This window comes from Herpailurus yagouaroundi, unplaced genomic scaffold (assembly GCF_014898765.1).
Source record: "Herpailurus yagouaroundi ecotype Mexico unplaced genomic scaffold, PumYag 139, whole genome shotgun sequence".
In the NCBI taxonomy this organism is placed as follows: Eukaryota; Metazoa; Chordata; class Mammalia; order Carnivora; family Felidae; genus Herpailurus; species Herpailurus yagouaroundi.
The window spans coordinates 65,971,631-65,993,879 of record NW_024412394.1 but is presented as its reverse complement, the minus strand read 5'-3'; the positions used below and the strand labels follow the sequence as shown (position 1 = coordinate 65,993,879).

Below are 22,249 nucleotides of genomic sequence, written 5' to 3'. Positions count from 1 at the left end.
AGTATCTTCTTGATCAGTGGATGAACCATCTCCAAGTATTTCCCCAATTACTGTAGTGCCTCGTGTGCCACCAATAATAGTTCACTGTTGGGGCACTTGGGTGGCTCAGTCGGTTAAGTGTCTGACTTCAGCTCAGGCTCAGGTTGTGATCTTGCAGCTCGTGAGTTTGAGCCCAATGTCTGGCTCTGTGCTGAAAGCTCAGAGCCTGGAGCCTGCTTCGGATTCTGTGTCTCCCTCTCTCTCTGCCCCTGCCCCATTTACGCTCTTTCTCTCGAAAAATAAAATAAAATAAAAACATTGAAAAAAACAAAATAAATAATAGCTCACTGTTGCTCCACTAGCATGAAATTCATTAATCAGATTTAGTTTTCAGGAAAGCTCCTTCATACCCTAAGATAGATGCACTTCAAGTAAGGAAGTGGAAAGTCACCCAAGTCCTGTTTTTTCCTCACAGTAGAGAAAGAGAATTAGAACAACAGAAAAGCTCAGTTTAAAATATGGCTTTTTTTGAGGTGCCTGGGTGGCTCAGTCGGTTAAGTGTCTGACTTTGGCTCAGGTCATGATCTCACAGTCCATGAGTTCAAGCCCCGCATTGGGCTCTGTGCTGACAGCTCAGAACCTGGAGCCTGCTTTGGATTCTGTGTCTCCCTCCCTCTCTCTCTGCCCCTCCCCCACTCACACTCTGTGTCTCTCTCTCTCTCTCTCTCTCAAAAATAAATAAACATTAAAAAATTTGTTTAAAAAGATGGCTTTTTTTGTAGGAAATATTTTTTTTCTAACATACTGAGAAATTTGGGGATAGTTCAGCATAATTTTGAGTGATACAAATTCTTAGGATAATATGCTAATTAGTCACCCGTCCTTCACTCTTCAAAACCTATTCAACAAGAAGACTTTTGTGAGGGAGTATCTAAGTTAGCAGAGGATCACAATTCACCAGGGAAGGAACACAGCCAACTGAGCCTTCAAAAACAGGAAGAAAGAGATTCAATGCCTTCTCTGAACCTGGGTTTTCTCTTATTGACTTTTGATCTTAATGTTAGATACATCGCTGACCTTGTCCCTAGAGGCAAAGTAGAAAGGTAGAAAAACCTGTCCTAGACTAGAAAAAGAAATCCCATTTCCAAAATCTGTAAACTAAAAATGGAGAAGCAGACACTTGATCATGATAGCTCAAAATGGGACTCAGATCAAGTTCCACACAGCAAAGATCTTACTGAATAAATTTTGGTGGGTTTTCAATGTTTTGGGAAGCCGCTTTTTTGCAAATGAGTATTTGGGGTATTTGTTGGCACTGGGGGATGTTGACAGTAAGTCTAGAAATGGAATGATTCCCTTTGTTCACATATTGATGGTTTTATCTTCATTGATTATGATTCATTGACTGTAAGATGCCCTTGATAATATCACACCTCATTATTTCATGTACCAAGAAAGAAAAATTGCTCCTTACAGAATTTGATGTGCTTGCAATGCTTTAGGGTGCATTGTGATTTCAGAGATGTTATTTTGTAAAAAAGTGTGCATTTTAGAATCAATGAGACATGGTGTTTTTCTTACACAAAAACAAGGAAAATCGACATCCTCAACAGCTTGTCTATCTACCTGAAATACCTAACAATAAACAAATTTATCCTTTAAAATTCTATGTGCTAGGTATGATATTTCCAAGAGCAATCAATATTATTGAGTGGATACCGTTAATATTCAGAGAATTAACAAACTGAACTGACATTTGTAAAAGATGTCCCAAATTTCCCGTCATGTTTTAGGATATCAAATATCCACTATTTGATATTTTCCTTCCCGAGCAAAGCAATCTGGTTCCTACAGTGGCTGCCCAGACCTGGGGGGGTAGGGACCGCTTCCATCATCTTTCCCAATTTTTCCTGTGGCCTCTTGAGCAAAAGCTTCTCATTTCCAACTGTTGGCTACCATTAAGCCTCAGAAATGAGTTTTGTCACCTAACATCATCCCTGAGTTAGAGTGTAGAGTTCTTTCTGTCCGACTTGTTACCTTTCTTAACATTCAAGGAAATCTGACCCTTGAGCTCATGATACCGCTGAGCTCCCTGGGTTGGAGTTGATCAACTACCTCTTGCTGTAAGATTTAGTCAACTCTATCTGAGACAGCTTATCATTAGTATATATTTTTTTAAGTTTTATTTATTTTGAGAGGTAGAAGAGGGACAGAGAGAAGGAGAGAGAGAATCCGAAGCAGGCTCCGAGTCGTCAGCCTGATGTGGGGGCTCGAACTCATGAACTGTGAGGTCATAGCCTGAGCTGAAGTCAGACGCTTGACTGACTAAGCTACCCAGGGACCCGTATCATTAGTATTTTTAATGCTATGAATTTTATAGCATGTGGGGTATCTCTTTGGGGGAAAGGATGTGTCCATAGCGAACAATTACCAACAGTTCTACCGTCTCTGCCACTTACGTCATTTCCTTTCACTCTTTTACCACATACATTTTTGCATAGTGGAGATCATTTTTAAGCACAATTTATGAGACGCTTTTTCATTCAATCTCATGTTGTTGAAATAATATGGTTAAAGACTTTTAACCAGGTGATTGTTTTGTTCTGTAGATAATGTTAACTATTCCCCTATTGCTTGTTATTTGGGCTCCATCCATTCTATTTTCGCAATTCTAAAACCTGCTAAAATGAACATCTCTGTAGGTAAATCTCTATCCGCATTTTGACCGAGGGACATAACTTTAATACAATTGATTTGTACCGTTACATCCCTTCCATGGGAAAAATAAAGGTCGTAACAATTTATAACCCAACCAAAGGGGGCAGGAGCGAATGTGAGGGAATAGTTGTATTTATCTAATGCTATTGTCGTATCACTTCAAGGTTGAACGAAGTGGGGAAACGGAGACACGCATTGATAAAGTCGTCTCGTTGCTGGCGGCACTATCGGTTGCGTTTGGAGCTGGGAATCTATTGTCCTCTCCACCTAGACAGCATCTTCCCTGCTTCGTTATAGCCCTGTGGAAATTTGCTCTCCTTGAAATGATCCCAGAACTCCAACAGCACTGTAAAAACTCCTAGTGGTGCCTGGCTGTCTTGTATTTGGTCTTCCCCTCCAATAAAGGATAGGCATGGCCAAAAACACCAAATGGGATACATGTTTGCCTTGCAAACCAAACAAACCCTTCTGTTTTTGTTTTGCTTTGTGTCTGGACTAATTCTTAGCACCTCTTCTGCCTGTGAGCGATTTGTCACTTCCTTCTGTAAGACTGGCACCAGCAGACATGCAGTCTCAGAGGATCCCGGGGAGAAAGCGAGGCCGACCCCCACTGCACTCAACACCTATGAAGATGGCAGTGCATAACCTTTATTCTGCTTCAGCTGGTTCTTTGCCAGCAGCGAAGATCCCAAAGAAAAGAGGGCGGAAGCCTGGGTACAAGGTACGGCTCCATCATCTCCTTTCTCCATGGTGACATTGGGCTGGGGCATGGGTGCTTGGGCAGAGCCCCACTGCAGAATGTGAGGAAAGGCTGGGAGCTGGGTAACGACAAGATGAGAAGTAAGTTTCTCTCAATGAAGTCTGTGACAGACAAGGCCTCATTGTTACAGCGGGGCCCACATTGCATGCTGTCCCCGTCGTGTGCATTTGTACAAGTGGAGAAAGCAAATTGCACCAGATGGGGAAAGTTGTAAGGCGAGCAGATTTTAGGGTCATAGCTAAACACACATTTTAAGACTTGCATTTAAATTAGTGTTTCAGACACTGAATTTTCCCCTCACTGTGCCTACTAGGGCGGCGCTCAAAGCCACTTTCCAGAACTCATTCGTCATTTATTTTAGTAAAAGCAGATGATGTTCCTGAAACACTTAAATTAATAATGCGTGCAGCCTAGTGTCAGAGGACATAGAAGAATTTTCCCAAACAGAGCCTAAACAAGGGGGACTCATCATGAAAATTCAGGGTGTTAATTCATAGTTTCCTGCTTATAAAAAGTGCTGACGTCAAGTTTGGCTTCAAGGAGGCGTATCAGGCAGAATTAAAATCCCGTGACCCTTGGAAGAATTAACAATTCAGAGTGGCAGGGGGTGGAAAAGAAATTCTCTGATGTAATTGCAATCACATAAAGCAATCTGAACCAGAGGAGGGAGAGCTTCTCCTCCAAGATGTTTTTGAGGAGGCTACTAGAGAAGAAAGACTATTGAGTTCATTCTCCACAAGACTTTTGGGCATTAGAAAACGAGCTTCAGAAGTTTTCTTTCCTTTATTTTTTCTTGAAATAAAGAGCTTATGTTTCCATCTTGAGATCTGAATACTCAAACCAGAATGCAAATTGGCAATTAACTCCCATATATTTAGGAAAATGTATGGAAATTATTTCAGGTCAGCAGAAAGACAAAGCTTCCGGAAGAATCGGTGATGAATTCAACCTTTATCCCTTTGGTTCTCCGCAGTTCTTCCAACTGCTGGAAAATAAAAACAGGAGGTAGGGGGAAGGTGACTCAGAGTTGTTTGGGGGTCACGGGTTTTAGTAAAAGAAGCTTTTACTCAGCCACCTCATGAAGTAAAATCTTCTGTCACTGGTTACTTTTCTAACAACGAGGGCCTCCTCTTTCTCATGGGCACTTCAGCTTCAGCATTGTTTCCCTGAAGCCGGCATAGGGCAGGCCCTCCCAGCTCAGCTACCTGCGCCATTGCTGAGGTCTGGGTATTGAATCTGGAAGGACGGAGCAGGGCAGCCCTTCTGTGAATAGAGCCAGGGAGCAAGTCCAGGATCTGAAGAAACACACTGAAAACTTCTCTCTCCTATTTGGCCTTTCTCCTACTCCCCTGGGAGCTGCGACCCAAGAGTGAAAATTACCAACAGACACAGCATTTCTAGGGCCAGGAAAAATGGGAATCCAGTCCATGGAATGAGCCCGACTTGGCAATTTTCTTGTCTCCTAAAAGGGGCAGTTTTCAGGGCTCCTAACACTCAGAGACACATCAAAGCAGGAAGAAAGCTTTTGGAATGGTTAGCTGACAATGTAGGCCCTGCACATGGCAGGCAGATCTCATGTCCATGCCTCACAGGGCTACTTGGCTAGGGGCAATGGGCCACAGCTCTTCCTTGAGTCCATCTTCCATGTATTTGGGGAACTGTGTGGGAATTATTTCAGGCCAGCAGCTCCCAGACAGCTCCCCAAGTGTCCAAGAACACCTCCAAACCAGGTGCTTAGTCTGCCGGAGTGCTGACTCCCTCGTGGTGACACGAGAAAAATAAGAACCGTGTGCAAATCTTCGTAGAGCTAAAATGATTCCACCCAAAGGATCATCCTTTATTCTGAAATATCTGCTTCTTACTCTTTTGGCATTAGAGTTTGTTTTCTTTTATTTAATTGTTGTATGTTGTCAGGATTTGGTAATTTAAAAAATGTCCTTACTTCGCAAAATAAATTTGGCAACCAATTAAGTCTCTCCAGTGTTTTTTTTTTTTTTTGACAATTTCTTAGACCCAGAAGCCCCCTTTTACCGTTACTGAAAAGGTTTTAATTGTGAAGAAGCCACCGAGGAAACTGTACAGTGTTGTTCCATTTACCAAATGGCCACTGATTTGGCAATTTTTTTTTAATTTTTTTTTTAACGTTTTTATTTATTTTTCGGACAGAGAGAGACAGAGCATGAACGGGGGAGGGGCAGAGAGAGAGAGGGAGACGCAGAATCGGAAACAGGCTCCAGGCTCTGAGCCATCAGCCCAGAGCCCGACGCGGGGCTCGAACTCACGGACCGCGAGATCGTGACCTGGCTGAAGTCGGACGCTTAACCGACTGCGCCACCCAGGCGCCCCTGATTTGGCAATTTTAACTATCTGAGACACAGTTGGGGAGCCAGAAGTTGTTAAAAAAGAAGCCCTGAGCAAGCGAAGTAAGATATTACTTGGTGTATCCTTAAAGATCCTGTATTTAATTGTTAAGAAAATGCTTCCAAGCCCTCCTTCAGAGTCTATTTACCTTTATTGTAGATGCATTTCTTACAAGCTCTATTATAGCGATTTAATAGTCTTAGATTTGAAGGAGAAGATATTTTGGGGAAGAAGAGTGCCCACACAGCTGGGTACTGAAAGTATAATAATAATTATTGTTATAATTAAATGATGTTTTATTAATAATACAGAACAATAACAAATACAATAACATTATCAATATTATAAAGTAGTGAAGAACAATTTTGTCATTTCAATAAAAACATCATTATGGTATATTCATCCTAACAATACTGTCATAACGAAGTAATCCGTGTTTGAGCCTTTGGAAGGTTCCTGAGTCTTGAGGATGCCTGTTGTGCTGACTGCATCACAGATCTATGCTGGTTGACATTTGTCACCTCTTGCCTGGCGCTCTCCCAAATTGCACTCTCGATCACCTCTGTGCCCAGCACAGGTGGCAACTCTGTCTGGTCCAAGAATGGGCACAAGCCTTCCCCTTTAAGATCCCAGCACAGCTGACACAGTGTTTAACCCTTTCTCTGAGTCTTAAGAATAATATGAGTGAATTGCAGGCAGAAAAGGAAGAATTCAACGGGTAGTCAGATGTCAGTGCTCCAGAGTTCATAGGTCATGCCTCCTCCCAGGGCCCATCTGCCCATGTCTCTTGGCCCAGGCCTGCAGCCACATTTCTGGGGCATGCTCACTGCCGGGAAAGCATCATTTTATGGCCTTACTGCCGCCTTCTCACCCCAGTCGAAGAAAGCAGAAACCTCTTAACATCATATTTTCTCTGAAGAGCCCTACGCCGACTGCCATGAAAACAGCCTTCTTCATTATCAAACAGAATTTACATCTCAGTTTGAAGCATCTGCTATTGGTTTAGTTCAGAGACAACCCAAGGTCAACAGATAGATTTTCCTCATATTTCGTGAATAAAAAGACTATTAAGGTCTTTTTAAAGAGATAAAGAGAGTCTGCATCAAGGAGGAGCCCTAGCTTCTATTCTGTACCGGCAGCTGATTGTAATGTCACCTAACAGTGGGATCTCCAGCTTCTGCGTCTTTATGATTGGGATTATGATTTAAGCAGGAAGAAGAAAGTGCTGGGTTTTAAAAATAGCTGTTTGTCCCCTACACATCATCATCATCGTCATCACCATCATCATAATTAATACTAATAGCAAGAATAGTCGTATATAACATTTAGTCAGCACTTCTGTGTTTGAGGCTCTGGACCAAAGCACTTTGTGTATATTTTCTTATTTGAACCCTGATAGTGAGGGAGCTAGAAAAACTGCAGGAATTAGATATGAGTGAACCAAGTCCCACAGCCTGAGGCTGCCTACTGTTGGGCCAGAAGTCCTCTAGACCTTGGCAGTCTCTTTGCGTTATTGTTCCGAATAGTAACTATGCTTTCCCATTTACTCTTTCCAAATTATGTCCCGTCTGCTCTGTTTAATGAGCTTAGAAACGTGTAGCATGTTTCGAAAGAAGAGACTCTGTAAAATATTAAAGACAAATGGTTAACATGTTCTGAAATGTTGGTAATTGTATCGTTGAGAATATAAATCCAGCTGCTGTGACAAAGGGGAAGCAACAGTGGCCTAAAGAAGAGGAAGCTAACTTCTTTCTTATGTTAAAAATCTGGGAAGCCCATCTGAAGGTGACATGTTGCCTCCAGGGTGTTGGGGACCCAGGCTCCTGCTCTGTTGTCACTCTGCTCCTCTTAACACAAAGTCCCTACCTCACGCTATAAAATGGCTCCTCCAGGGGCGCCTGGGTGGCGCAGTCGGTTAAGCGTCCGACTTCAGCCAGGTCACGATCTCGCGGTCCGTGAGTTCGAGCCCCGCGTCGGGCTCTGGGCTGATGGCTCAGAGCCTGGAGCCTGTTTCCGATTCTGTGTCTCCCTCTCTCTGTGCCCCTCCCCCGTTCATGCTCTGTCTCTCTCTGTCCCCAAAAAAATAAATAAACGTTGAAAAAAAAATTAAAAATAAAATAAAATAAAATAAAATGGCTCCTCCAGTTCCCTCTTTCCTGCTAGTCTAGCCAGCCAGATGGAGGCAGAGCTAGTGGAGGCATGTCTTTCCCCTTTAAGGACTCAATGTTCAAGACTGAACACACGCCTTACACTTGCATGCTGCTGGCCAGAACCTAGTCACTTGGCCTCACTTAACTCCAAGGGAGGTGGGGCAAAGCAGTATGGGGTGATCAGGTGGCTGGCTAAAATTCAGAGATTGCATTAATAAAGAAAGAAGGGAGCGTGGATATTTGGGAATAACCAAAGTACTTACAGAACAGTCTTCTGTCACCTAGAAAATTTACTCTATAAAGAGAATGATTTTCTAATAAACATAAGGAAATGCAACATTATGTTTTTTTTTTTTTGAGAGAAAGAGAGCACACATGCACGAGTGCGGGAGGCGCAGAGATAGAGGTAGAGAGAGAGAATCCCAGGCAGCCTCTGCACACGAGGCTCAAACACAAGACCCTGGGATCAGGACCTGAACTGAAATCAAGAGTCAGACACTTAATCGACTGAGGCACCCACGTTCCGCACAACATTATGTTTTATTCCCTCTTTTTTATTGTCATCCTTTTCTTCCCACCTCCCAACCCCCAAAAGAGTATGTGTTCTTGGCATTGTGTAACAAGGAAGTCAAATTCACAAAACTCTCAAGTAGGAAAACGTTCAAACTTAAGCAGAAAGCGTTTTGTTTCAACACTTGTTTAAAGTCTCTTTCTAAAACGTGTTTTCACAAAAACTGTCAAAATGGCTTTGATGATTCTTTGATTGTCCAGATCTTATATTGTCTTAGAGTTATATTTTGGAACACCAAATGTAGCATGGTAGTATGCAAGGGAAGAATAGATACCAAATAACCCTTCCTGTCCCTGTCTTCAAGGCCTCCCCTTGCTGATGGTGGGCTTGGTGCCCCACCTGTGCCCCATGGAGGAAAATGATTGCACAAGCACAAAAAACAGCACCTAGGGTATGGACTATATCTCCTGTGGCTTTCTATTACCCTCCAGCCCCAACACCAGGGCTGGAGCAAGGGCCACGGTTGAGGTGCAATGGTGGGCGTGAGGCCCTCGTGTGCTGGTTTATGATTCCCCGCAGCGTTCTGAGTGTAACTCGGGCATGAACGCTAGTCGATGTTTCCAATTATGTTAAGAAGTAAGGGAAACGTAAACAGTGAAGTTGTATATTGGAATTGTATGCTGAGAATGGGATAAACTTCTTCACGAATTTATTGTGGACGGAGGATAGTTTGTAAAAAAAAAAACCAGTTCAGTTTTTTGCGCTATTCACGGTGTCACAGCTGCAAAGAAGGCACACTTTTAAGTTTAGTTTGTGTTTTTACCATCTTCTCCATCACTCTCTCAAGTCTGTAAGTCAACAAAGTAGTAAAGTCAGCCCTAATTCGTAGCATTCGCCAATTTCCAAGGTGGAGATGTTCCCAACATGGCCAGGTTCAAGGCGCCAAGATGACATCTAAGGACATGGTGTCAGTATTGATAATAAAATAGTTAGACAGTGATGAGTTTTGAGTATCTATTACCTTGTTTTGAATGTATTTTAAATTAATTCTCTGGAAGTATATATACTTTAATGTTTAATAATCACCATGTTTAACAACTTGCAATATTCCTGAAAATATAAGTCATCCTTTGTGTACAAGCCGGCTCCAGCCTCCCACTGCTCTGAGCTCCTCTATGCACATGATGCCTGTCACTGGACGTGCCATGTTTCCTCTCTCATCTGCAGGGCCGACCCCACTCCTGCTGATGCAGAGAACTTGGCCTCCTCACCAGTTTCTGTAAGAAACCCAACCACACCAAGCATTCCTTGAAATGTGTGGTCTCTATCAAAGATTGTTGGGGTCGGAGGGCGTAGAGACAGCATCCCATTAAATAATTCTCACAGATAGATGCATTCTTCTGAATTTCTCTTTATCAAGTGTTTGTTTGTTTGTTTTCCCTTTTCTTTGTTCTCTCTCCTGGTACCCATGGAGTACCAGGTTCATCATCTCCTCTCTCAGCTTCCCTCGGTCGGGAGGAAATTAAACCATTCTTCCCTGCCCTCAGCAAAGCAGCAGCCACCCATGCCACTCACCTCTGCTCTTCACCAGTTTCAGTGGCTGCCTGGGTCCAGAGAAGAATCTGAACCCAGCACAGAGATGGCGGGAGAAAGCTCCAGCATCCTCACCCTGTCTCCACCATGTTTGTACTTCTGAAAGGCCCAAGAGAGCCAGGCCATTTCCCTCCCACCTTCAAGCGTCCCTTTCTTTCTTCATTGTGATGTAGGCAGTTTATTGTGTTGGGGTACCTTTATTTTCTTAGAGAAGCTCAAAGATAGCTTAGCTAGCATCTCAGATTTAACTGAAGGGCATGTTGCCAAAGCAGGCCTCCAGACCAAGGGATACTGGCCGCTCCATCCCTTAGGTGTTCAATCTCTCCTTCAAGTGCAGGGAGAAGAATGTATGGGTAGACCCAGAAACAGGCTGACTCCTAGGAATGGGATTAGGTCATTGGCTACAACCTTCTTGTTGTTGGAACTGATTTGCATTTCTAACAAGCAAGTTTTTAGACTAAAGTCTGAGGTTAAGCACAGTGAGGTATTGAGTTTTCCCTAACTCTACTCCCACAGCATCTCATCAGAACCCTGGGGGGGGGGGGTTTATGTGGAGAAAGAGGGTGAGTCTAAAAGGAGGAATGTGCCCCCAAGAAAAGCTACAGCAGGGACATGAATAAAGTTATTCTCAAGTAGGGCTGTAGAGGGGAAGGAAGGGAGGGGGAACATGATTTTTTTTTTTTTTTAATATGGTATATTGGTTTCCTAGGGCCACTGTAACAAAGTACAACAAACTGTGTGGCTTAAACAATAGAAATTTAGTGTCTCAGTTCCGGAGGCTAGAAATCCAAGACCAGTCTACACCTTGGCTCATTGAAGGCCTTCTTCCTGCATCTTCACATTGTCTTCCCTCTGTACTTGACTGTTTCTGTCCAAATTTCCCCTTTTATAAGGATGCAATCATATTGGATTAGGGCCTACCTTAATGACTTCATTTTAACTGATCATCAGCAAAGACCCCGTTTCCAAATAAGGTCACATTCACAGGTCCTGGGAGTTAGGGCTTCAACATCATTTTGGGGGACACATTTCAACCCCTAACATCCAATATAATAATCTTCGCCTTTTAACTAGGCATTTAGTCCATTTATGCTTAAAGAAATTACTGATAAGTTTGGGTTTAAATGTATATTTTATTTTGTGTGTTCTATTTATCTCATTCATTCTGTGCTCCTTTTACTCATCTTTCCTGCCTTCTTTTGGATTTTTTTCTTTAGGTATTTAAATTTTTTTCTACTCATTGAAAGTTAACACTCTGTTTTCTATTGAATTACTATTCGGCTTGTGACAGTATCTTTTCAGAGATTCTGCACACTCCCCTCATTGTCAGGTGGGGGTGGGGGTAAAGTGGGGCAAATTGACATCTGGCTCATCTTTATCCTGAGGTTGTAGCCCTTTGGGTGAGCCCTGAGCTCCACAGCAATTCCTGAGGCCTAGATTTCACTTATATATTGGCCTGATAATTCTTTATATATTATCAGCCCCTCTGTACTTTCATTAACCTTACATTTTATCCATTACTTGTGGTTGTTTTCAGTTGATCCAAATAACCTAGTTTTATTTTTTTAAACATATTTTTTAAATGTTTATTTATTTTTGAGAGAGAGAGAGTACGAACAGGGGAGGAGCAGAGAAAGAGGGAGACACAGAATCTGAAGCAGGCTCCAGGCTCTGAGCTGTCAGCACAGAGCCAGACGTGGGGCTCAAACCCACCAACCGTGAGATCATGATCCGAGCCAGCGTCAGATGCCCATCCGACTGAGCCACCCAGGTGCTCCAAATAACCTAGTTTTCTATATTTTCAGAAATAGAATTACAAAGAAATTTAGGATGCCGCATTTCTTCTATTCAACATTCAAAATATGGCACTGACACTGGTTTTTGTCTCAAATTCTATGATGTTTTCAGAAGTAGTCTAATGCAGGGTATATACGCATTATGGATTAGAAGAGAACTTAGAAACCAACAATCTACCCAATCTAATGGCTTTGGAAGATGAAGCCGGGAAGCACTGAATGAGTTGCTCAGAGTCCCATGTGAACTGGTGGCAGACCCAAGATTCAAATCCCAGACCTAACTCTGAGCCCTGTGCTCTGGCTGTTCTCCTGCAGGGCATCAGCAATGTGTAGTTGATGACTGAAATCATGCCAGTTCTCAGTGTCCACTCTGTGGGTGAGGAAGTGTGGGCGCTCTCCTTCTTGTCATGCCCTCTCTCCATACCATCAGCAATAATAATAACAAACCTTTATGAAGTTCTACTTTGCATTAGCCCTATGCTAAATGTTTACGTCTAAATCTTGTCATGTCCCCGTGAGGAGGTATTGATATCCTCACACAAGTGAGGAAGGACAGGCTCCAAAATCCTAACCGACAAGACTTAAGACAGGGTTGGTGTGTGGCTGAGCTGGACTTCGAGCACAGATTCCAATGTAGGTGCCCACGGCCACCCTGAACTTGTTTTCAAATTTTGCTTTGTTGGTTCATCTCTGCTGATGTGCAGGCAGTCCCCTAACCACACTCTCTGTCCTCGGATTACCAACATTCTTGCTGTCAATCTATGAAACGTTGTTTATTTGGTACTTTTGTTTCTGCCACGTTTGCATAGTTCTAGAAAAATACTGCAATTTTGACATCAAACGATCCTTCCTCTGTTAGCGTCCCCTGGCCACACATCTCAGTTTGCAAACAAACCCTCCCCTCCCCCCAAGTCTTTCCAGTGATTCTCTAGTAAGTGTCTTAGAGAAGGTCTTCCCTGAAAGACAGCTGGAGCAAGAAGCTCTCCAGGCCCTTATTTTGGATCTGTAAATGGAAAAGAAAGATGAGCTGCCCCCATATTCCATATTCCCCAGCCCTCTTTGGTGGAATCGCCAGCTGGCAGGGGCCAACTCCTTACTCTTCTGCTTCACCCACCACGATACTCTACCCCAGCAAAGCACAGCCCCTCTGGCAGCCACTGGAAACCATGCCCTGGATGAGGAGTCACCACACCCGTTTGATTGAGGTTTTGAATTTCAGGTAAAGGTGCCAACTTTGCCAGCCTCCGTACAGGGTTGCGGGCTTTGAAGGTCAAGGATTAGCTCCAATATGTCAGAGCACAGCATCCTGGGCACCTAATCTTCCTCCAGTCTTATGCATCCAAGAAAGAGGCTTCTCCTCCCTTCTTCCTCTCCATTTTACCCAGTTTATTCTGCCAGATCCTGCTTTTAATACTTTACAAATAAACCATATTTTTGGAATACCTTTAGATTTACAGGAGAGTTGCAATGATAAAACAGAGATTCTCGTGCACCCCACACCTAGTTTCTTCTGTTGTTAACATTTTATATTACTGTGATACATTTGTCACAAGTAGGAAACCAATAATAATACATCATTATTAAATAATGTCCATATTTTATTCAGATTCATTAGTTTTCCTCTCTTCTGTCCCAGGACCTATCCAGGATATCACATTAACATCTTGTTGTCATGTCTCCTTAGGTTCCTCTGGGCTGTAAAAGTTTCTCAGACTTTCCTTGTTTTTGATGGCATTGGCAGTTTTTAGGAGTATTGGTCAAGTGTTTTGTAAAGTGTTCTGTAACTTGGGTTTGTCTGATGTTTTCCTAATGATTAGACTGGGGTCATGGGTCTCTGGGAAGAAGATTCCAGAGGTAAGGTGCTATTCCCATCGTGCCATGTGGAGGGTGCGTACTATCAACATGGCTTATCACTGTGGATGGTGACTTGATCACCTGCCTGAGGTGGTGTTTGACAGGTTTCTCCACTGTAAAATTACTTTTCCTCATTTCCATACTGTCCTCTTTGGAAGGAAGTCACTATGTGCAGCCCACACTTAAGGAGTGAGAAGTTACACTCCACAAACCGTTTGGAATATTAATGCATAGGAGGTTTGTCTCCTCCATGTGTCTCTCTAGTCAATTATTCATTTATGTCAGTATGGAGTCATGGATATTTACTGTATACTTTGAATTATAATCCATTACCCGTTCTTTATTTATTGCTCATATTGTTCTAGATTTGGACATTACAAGCTCTTTTGATTGACTCACATGTTCCTATGACCTGCCCTCATCATTGTGTGTGTGTGTGTGTGTGTGTGTGTGTGTGTGTTACTTTATTTTCTGGGACAAGATGCCACAGGCTCATCTCGTGTATTTCCTGCCCTTGTCCTAGAATCAGCCATTTCTCCAAGGAGACTTTGTTCCTTTTATTGAAGAATGGTATTAGAAACCAAAATAGGAGCATGGTCTTTTGTTTTGTCCACCTAAAAAACAAAACACAGCAGTGGTGCCTGGGTGGCTCAGTCAGTTAAGCCTCTGACTCTTGATTTCAGTTCAGGCGATGATCTCACCGTTGGTGAGATTGAGCCCCAGGTCGGGCTCTGCGCTGACAGTGTAGAGCTTCTTTGGGATTCTCTCCCTCCCTCTCTCTCGGCCCCTCCCCTGCTCATGCTTTCTCACTGTCTCTGTCCCTAAATAAATAAATAAACATTAAAAAAAAAAACCCAAACATAGCAAAACACAACAAAATAACAACAGCAACAACTAGCAATGGCAAAGACAAATGCCCTTCCAGAGGAAAGCTTGGATACATTGGGCAACAGGTAGCTCCCCATTCCACATGGGAGAGGCACTGACAGAATGGGCCCCACATCACACCAAAGGACATTCCTAGTCACTGAGCTCATTTCTGTCTTAGGAGCCCTCTAAAATCATATGTGACTCCCATTTAGGAATGTTTTTTTTCCCTTTATGTTAGACAATGAGATAGAAATTTCAGAATGCTAACTCAAAGGTATTCCTACTGATGATTTATTCTTTTATCAAGAAGAATTTTTTTAAAGTCGTATACCACCCACAGTTGCATGAGTTTTTCTTCTTTATTCAAAAGTCCCACCGTTGTTTTAGAGGTTGGATGAATTCAGAAAGTTGGCCCTGCAACCAGCTGACTTTTTCTAATGTCTTGAATTGCTTTATCTGGGCAGAAATGACAGACAGAGGTAACAACCAGCTATAATTGTATTACTTCATTGGAGGTGGGTTCAATGAACAGATCCTTTTATAATAAATATTAACATAGCAAGCAAACATTAGGTCATGGTGCTTAAATGAACAGTAAACAGTGTCTGGCAACCCAAGTCTTAGCTGCCGTCACTTTCTTCACCACCATCACCATCCTCCCCATCCTCTCCGTCCTCCCTGTCCTCACCATCCTCACCATCGTCACCATCGACACTATCGTCATCTTTCTAGGGAAGGATCATGAGGATCTTTGTGTGATTTACTTAAAGACCACAGGCGAAAAAATGACAACCTGCCAAATCTTGCCTTTTCCCCACCAACATCATTATCTGTACGTTGGTTGGAGGGCTTTCAGCCTGTAAAGGAGGATTTAACCAGGCCCTTCCAGAGTCTGCTATCCACAGTCCTTGGGCACTGCCACCACCAGTCTCTCCATCACAAGGCATGCAGGGCAGTATATCATTTCTCGAAAGACTGTCAAAGGGACACTTCGTGCATAATCTGGGAGAACAGGCAGCGTAACTGTAACCCTGTCCCACTTAGTAGGTGAGGGAACCATGCTGAAGTCAGTCACAGCAGGTTTCTGGTCTGCTCCCTCCCACCACTAAGGTTTCTTTCAGATTGTTTTTATAGTATTTAGCAGTGTATTGCTACGTGATGGGCCCTTTAATTTTTCAAATGCTAAATGCAGAATAAGGTGAAGTCTCTGTTGTTAATTGTAGCTTCTGATGAACACAGTGTCTCTCGCAAGAGCCCCAGATGCTGCACCCATACAGCCCTGTGCAGCCAGTGTGCTCACTTTTGACTGGTCTCCTTTTAAGTTCATTTTAATGAACTTAGATTCATGTCCACACATCCCACTGTGCCTTCCACGTTGCTCAGCAGCCACACCCTGTGCCCCCACTTCTCCTACCCTCCTAGTTCATTAACATGCTCTCCTCTGTCCTCACACTCAAGCTTCCAGCCTCACTGAGAAACTAGTAGCCATCAGAAGAGACCTTTTGTAAGCTCCCACCTCCACATCCACCCACCCCAGATCGAGGCCGTTATATTCTGCTTTGCAATAAAATAGATGAAAGGTCCGTGTTTCTCTCTCAGGCCTCGCCATCCCCCTCCCACGCACCCGCCTCCATTCACTAAATCTCATCCCCTCTCACCTACTCAGAGTCCTGAAGCTAGTAGCTCTGCACGCACGCCCTCGTATCATCCTTTCTTCCCTCTCGACTGGATTATTGCCATCAGTATTAATACATGTTTCTCCCATCTCAAATACCAAAAACCTTAAAAGATTTTTAAAAATGTTTTAATTGTGGTAAAAGACACATAGCATAAAATTTACCCTCATAACCATTTCTTTTTTTTTAATTTTTAATCTTTATTTTTGAGAGAGAGAGAGAGAGAGACAGAGACAGAGTGCAAGCGGGGGAGGGGCAGAGAGAGGGGGAGACAGAATCCCCAACAGGCTCCAGACTCTGACATCTCAGAGCCCGATGTGGGGCTCAAACCCACGAATCGTGAGATCATGACCTGAGCCGAAGTCGGACACTCAACCGACTGAACCACCCAGGCGCCCCTCATCACAACCATTTCTAAATGTACAGTTCTAGTGTTCAGTGTATTCACATTGTTGTGCATTCAATTTCCAGAACTTCACCTTGCAAAACCAAAACACTGTACCTGTTAAACAACAACTCCCCATTCCCTCCTCCCTCCAGCCCCTCGAAAGCACTATTCTACTTTCTGTTTCAATGCATTTGACTATTCTAGGCATCTTATATAAGTGGAAACATGCAATATTTGTCTTTGGTGACTGGCTTATTTCACTTAGCAAATTTCCTCAAGTCTCATGCATATTGTAGCATGTGCCAAAATTTTCTTCCCTTTCAAGGCTGAATAATATCCCCTTGTGTGGATGTACGACCTGTTGTTTACCCATTCATCTGTCAATGGACATTTATAGTTGCTTCCTCGTGGACTGTTGTGAATAGCGCTGCTATGAGCATGAGTATCAAATACCTCCTGGCTTTCAATTCTTTTGGATATAGACCCAGAAATTGAATTGCTGGGTAATTCTATTTTAAATTTCTTGAGGAACTACTATACTGCTCCATTTTACATTACCACCAAGTGTTCTGATTTCTACACATCCTTGCCACTACTTTTTATCTTTTATTTTTATTTGTTTTTGATAGTAGCTATCCTAATGGATGTGAACCATTTGATCTGACTTTTCTTTCTTGCTACTGCTAATTTTCGGCTCCCCTTTCAGACAGGCCTCCTTGAAAGAGCTGACTTTACCTCCTGATCCCAATGCTTCTCTTCCCATTATTTCTTGAGCTAATTCTAATCAGGTTCTCATCCCACCCACTGTACAACCACCTCTCTTGCTGAGGAGTTGCACATCTAAGGGCCACTTCTAGTCTTCCTTGTCGGATCAGAGCTTTTGACATGACTGATCACCCTCTCCTTTGTGAAACACTTTTTACATTTGGCTCCCACAAGGCCATACTCTCCCAGTTGTCTGGGAGACAGTATGTCTCCATACTGGATGTTTTTCCTGTTTGTTTGTTTGTTTGTTTTTTAATTTTTTGGGGGGTGCCTGGGTAGCTCAGCTGGTTAAGCGTCTGACTTCAGCTCAGGTCATGATCTCGTGGTTCGTGAGTTCAAACCCCGTGTCGGGCTCTGTGCTGACAGCTCAGAGCCTGGAGCCTGCTTCAGATTCTGTGTCTCCCTCTCTCTCTGCCCCTCACCCACTCATTCTCTCTTTCTCTCTCTCAAAATAAATAAAACATTTAAAAAATTAAAAAATTTTTAACGTTTATGTTCATTTTTTGAGAGACAGAGAGAAAGGGAACATGAGCAGAGGAGGGGCAGAGAGAGAGGGAGACACAGAATCTGAAGCAGGCTCCAGGCTCGGAGCTATCAGCACAGAGCCTGATGCAGGGCTTGAACTCACAGACCATGAGATTATCGTGACCTGAGCTGAAGTTGGCTGCTTAACCAACTGAACCACCCAGGCACCCCTTTCCTGGTTTGTCTTGCTGGTTCCTCCTCATCTTTCCAAGACTTTTCATATTGCAGTTTTGCAAGGCTCAGTGCTTAGATTTTTCTCTTCTCCATCTATACACTCCTTCCATGTTATTTTCTGATGATCTCACTCATTATCATGGCCTTAAATGTCAACTCTGTATTGATGATTCTCAAATTAAATCTCCGTTTAGACTTTCCCCCAGAATTCCATACTCTACTACATGCACCTGCCTACTTAACATCTCTACTGGCATGTATGCATCATAAACTTGACATGTCCAAAATCAGCCTCTGGTCTTCCCTAGTCTATCCCCCATCCCCCAAACCTGTTATTCTATCTACAGCCTTCCTAGCTCAAACCTTGGAGTCATCTTTGACTTCTTTCTCTCTCACACACACCACAATCAGTGTGTCAGTAAGTCCTGCTGGTTCTACCTTGAAAATCTATGCAGAGTCTGTCTACTTCTCATCTCCTGCACTGCTATTAACCTAATCCAATCTACCGTCATCTCTCATCTACTCTGGATTAGTGGCCTCCCGATTTTGTCCCTTTTATCTCTCCTCAAAACAATAGTCAAATTGTTAAAATGTTAGTTTAGATCCTGTAGTTTCTCTGCTTTAAAGAGCTCAGGGTAGCAGCACCTGGATGGCTCAGCCTATTAAGTGTCCGACTCTCGATTTTGGCTCAGGTCATGATCTTGCAGTTGTGAGACTGAGCCCATGTTGGGCTATGCACTGAGCACAGAGCCTGCTTGGGATTCCCTCTCTGCCTCTGCCCCTCCCCAGCTCACGTGCATACATGCTTTCTCTCTGTGTCTCAAAAAATACAATAAACAACAATGAAATGAAATACAATAAAATACAATAAAGCGCAATAATAAAATAAAATAATAAAATAAAAAGGAGCTCAGAGTAAGTCAAAGAACTTACAGTGTCCTGCAAAGCCCTGTGGTTTCACCTTTCCAGTCTCACTATTGCTTCCCTATGTTGCACAAACCCTCCAGGCATGCTTTTGTTTCAGGACCTTTGCACTTGATATTCTCACTCACTGGAATATTCTTCCCATAGACACTGGTATGACTTGCTCCCTCATCTCCCTGGAATCTTTGTGCAATGTCACCCAAGAAGTGCCTTAACCACCCTATTTTAAAACTTCAGTCTAGGGGTGTCTGATTTCCTCAGTTGGTTGGGCATCCAACTCTCGATTTCAGCCCAGGTCACGATCCCATGGTTGTGGGATAAGATCCCACGCTATCAGCACAGCACAAAGCCTGCCTGGGATTCTTTCTGTCCCTCTCTCTGCCCCTCCCCTACCTGTGCACGCTCTCTCTCTCTCAAAAGGAAACATTTAAAAAAATAAATAAGATTTTAATCTAAAGTATAACTCAATTACACTCTATTCCCTTTTTCTCTTTATTTTTACCTCCAGCTATTATCACCTTCTAATATACTATATCATGTACTTTATTCCATTTGTTGTCTATTTACCCCCAACAGAATGTCAGTTCCATGAGGGCAAAGACGTTTGTCTGATTTGTTCCCTGTTGTATCCCTAGTAACTAGAAGAGCGTCTGGCTTGCAATAGACACTCAATACATATTTCTTGAGTGAATACATGAATAAATGTAGAATGAGTGCATAATTAGCAGTAGGAATACTGTTTTTTCAAGACTGTCATTATTATTCTATCCTAAAAATCCAGGAAGCAAGTTAGGATATGGGTAGGGTGGGCATATATATTTACAACAAAATACACACCCTTGCTACTCAAAGTGTGGTCCACAGACCAGCAGCATCAGCACTGCCTGGGAAATGCAGAACCTTAGGCCCCACCCCAGACTTCCTGAATCAGAATCCATCCACATTTTAATAGGACCCTCCAGGGGACTGAACCTTAACGTTGAAAGGCAGTGGAGCAGTGGCCCCCAACCTTAACTATGTATTGGAATCATCTGAGTACATATTACAACTCCTGATGCCTTGGTCTCACCCCAGGGATTGATTTAATTGGTCTGTAGTAGAGAACAGACACAGGTCAGTGGTGAAGAGGTGAAGTGACTGAATTATTCATTATTTTTTTGGTGGAGAATGAGGATTAGAAGATTTTCTGTCAAATCTGGGTACAGAGAGTGACTTGTTGGCATTGACATAATCAACCAACCAGTCATCTCCATCTTATTTCATAACAGTAAATTTCAATTCCTTATTTGTGATTTCAAATGAGACCTTCAAGGCGGCAGCTTCTCACTACCCGACAATACAGTCATATCCACACTCGGGCCACCCTTGACAGTCTCCACTGCGGGAAATAAACACTGAGCAGTATGTAAGCCCCTTGGAGGAATGTCTTCTGCTCTCTTTTCCAGCAGGATCCAGAGATCTTTGAGAGCAGAAAGCTCAGCAGAGACTGAGGAGGGATTCAGGGTCAGTCTCGGGGTGGCTGTTGGGAAAGCCCTGACCACAGAATTCTAGGTATTTGCAGGCTGGGAATTCTCTACCCTGCGCCCTGCACTCAGAGAGCTTACACGTTTCAACGGTTCCTACCTCTTGTGTTCCCACACTCACTGCCTGACACAATCATTTCCTGGGTGACTCCAGTATAAGGGTGGGGTGCAGAGCTGACCTCTGAGTGTGACCCCAAACATGAATCTTGAACATGAACTTGAATCTGAAGTTCCTTAGCTGCACAATAAAAAGGCATGGAAACATGATAGAGTAGCAGTGGCTAATTGACATCCACGAAAAATTTGGGGCAAGTGTAGGGAGCATTTCCAGATTTTCCTTGACTAAGTGGGCTCTGTCTTGCAGCTCAAGTCTCGGGTTCTTATGACTCCTTTAGCCCTCTCACCTCCGCGGAGCACACCGGAGCCCGACCTCAGCTCCATCCCTCAGGATGCAGCCACCATACCCAGCTTGGCCGCCCCACAGGCTCTCACAGGTATGTCAGCCGAATGACGTCTAAGGCTGTGATGGTCAGCCAGCCATCTAGCAGTTACTTTGTGAACTGGAGAGCTGCCACTGGGATAGCTCTAATGAAGGATTTAGTGTGTTAGCTGGCAGGCAGGACAACCAGATTTCTCTGAGAATATTAGTTTAAGTGTCTCACAGGTAGGATTACTTGAAACTTAGTTTTAAATGCATCTCAGGTTCAGCTGGTTGCCTTGGGGTGGGACTAGAAAGGGTGGTGTGGTGGCCTGGTGTTTCATTTTCAGAGCCAGGTTTAGTTTCCACCGAGAGTGACCCTGCCCACCTTGAAGAGTTTCCATCTCTGTGTTTGTGCTTCCAGATCCCCTAAGGACCCTAACCTCTCTTAACCCCACCTGGTGGCTCCAATCCAGTCAGAGTAGAGCTCAGTCCAGTCTTTCTCATGGGGTGTCCATCAACAACGAGTTCCATCATGAAAGTACCAGCAGCAGGATGGCGTCTCTCTCTCACACACACATAAACTGTCCTCATCACCAGCCATCCCTACTCTTGTCCCACTTAAATCCATTCAATTCCCTCCCATTGCTTTTAGGTGAAAATCAAACTTAATTTGGCCGATGGAACCCTGTGGTACATTGCTCTCCTTTCAGTCCCTAGAAGTGCCTCCTCCCCTACCCCTGCCCAATAGGATTCCAGCATATTGCCTTCCTTCTATCTGGAATGACCTTCCTGCTGGTCACCCTACTCCTCCCTTGTATCTCAGTTCAGGCATATCTTGCTCCAGAAAACCTTCGCTGACTCCTGCCAGGGTCCCCAGGATGGGCCCTCCTAGCACTTCCCTAGTGTCTCTCTCGAAGCCGTGGTCCCACATGGCTTCCTGTGGAGCTCTGAGTAGCTCTGCCTCCCCAGCTGGGCCCAAATCTCTGGGAAGCCAGGGACTGTGTGAATCTAGTTCACCATTTTCTCCATAGGGCCCATCTAGCACAGTGCCTGGCATGAAGTTCCCTTATTGATTAGATATCCTTAATCATCTGGGATGGGTTCAAGGGAAGGCAGCCTGGCAGAGCAGAAAGAGCACAGGCCTTGACATCAGAAAGTCTGGAATCCCTGTTGTACCACTAATTACACTTTAGACTTTAGAACAGCGATCCAACCCTTTAAGCTTTGGTTCCTTCATTAGTAAAGAAGTAATCATACCCCA

The 22,249-nt window shown here is 43.5% G+C and overlaps 1 protein-coding gene across 3 annotated transcripts in view; it reads left to right on the top strand.

The window, feature by feature from the left end:
* SCML4 (Scm polycomb group protein like 4) overlaps positions 1-22,249 on the top strand; it is a 125,206-nt gene that overhangs the window by 55,459 nt on the left and 47,498 nt on the right. Inside the window, exons 2-3 of one of the 3 annotated variants that reach the window (XM_040474309.1) lie at positions 3,204-3,418; positions 20,932-21,061. In XM_040474309.1, the coding sequence (XP_040330243.1) occupies positions 3,263-3,418; positions 20,932-21,061 (286 nt within the window). In that variant the 5' untranslated portion in view covers positions 3,204-3,262. Of the gene's footprint in view, positions 1-3,203; positions 3,419-20,931; positions 21,062-22,249 lie in introns of those variants that run through there. The other 2 variants (XM_040474311.1, XM_040474310.1) reach the window with 2 other exon arrangements.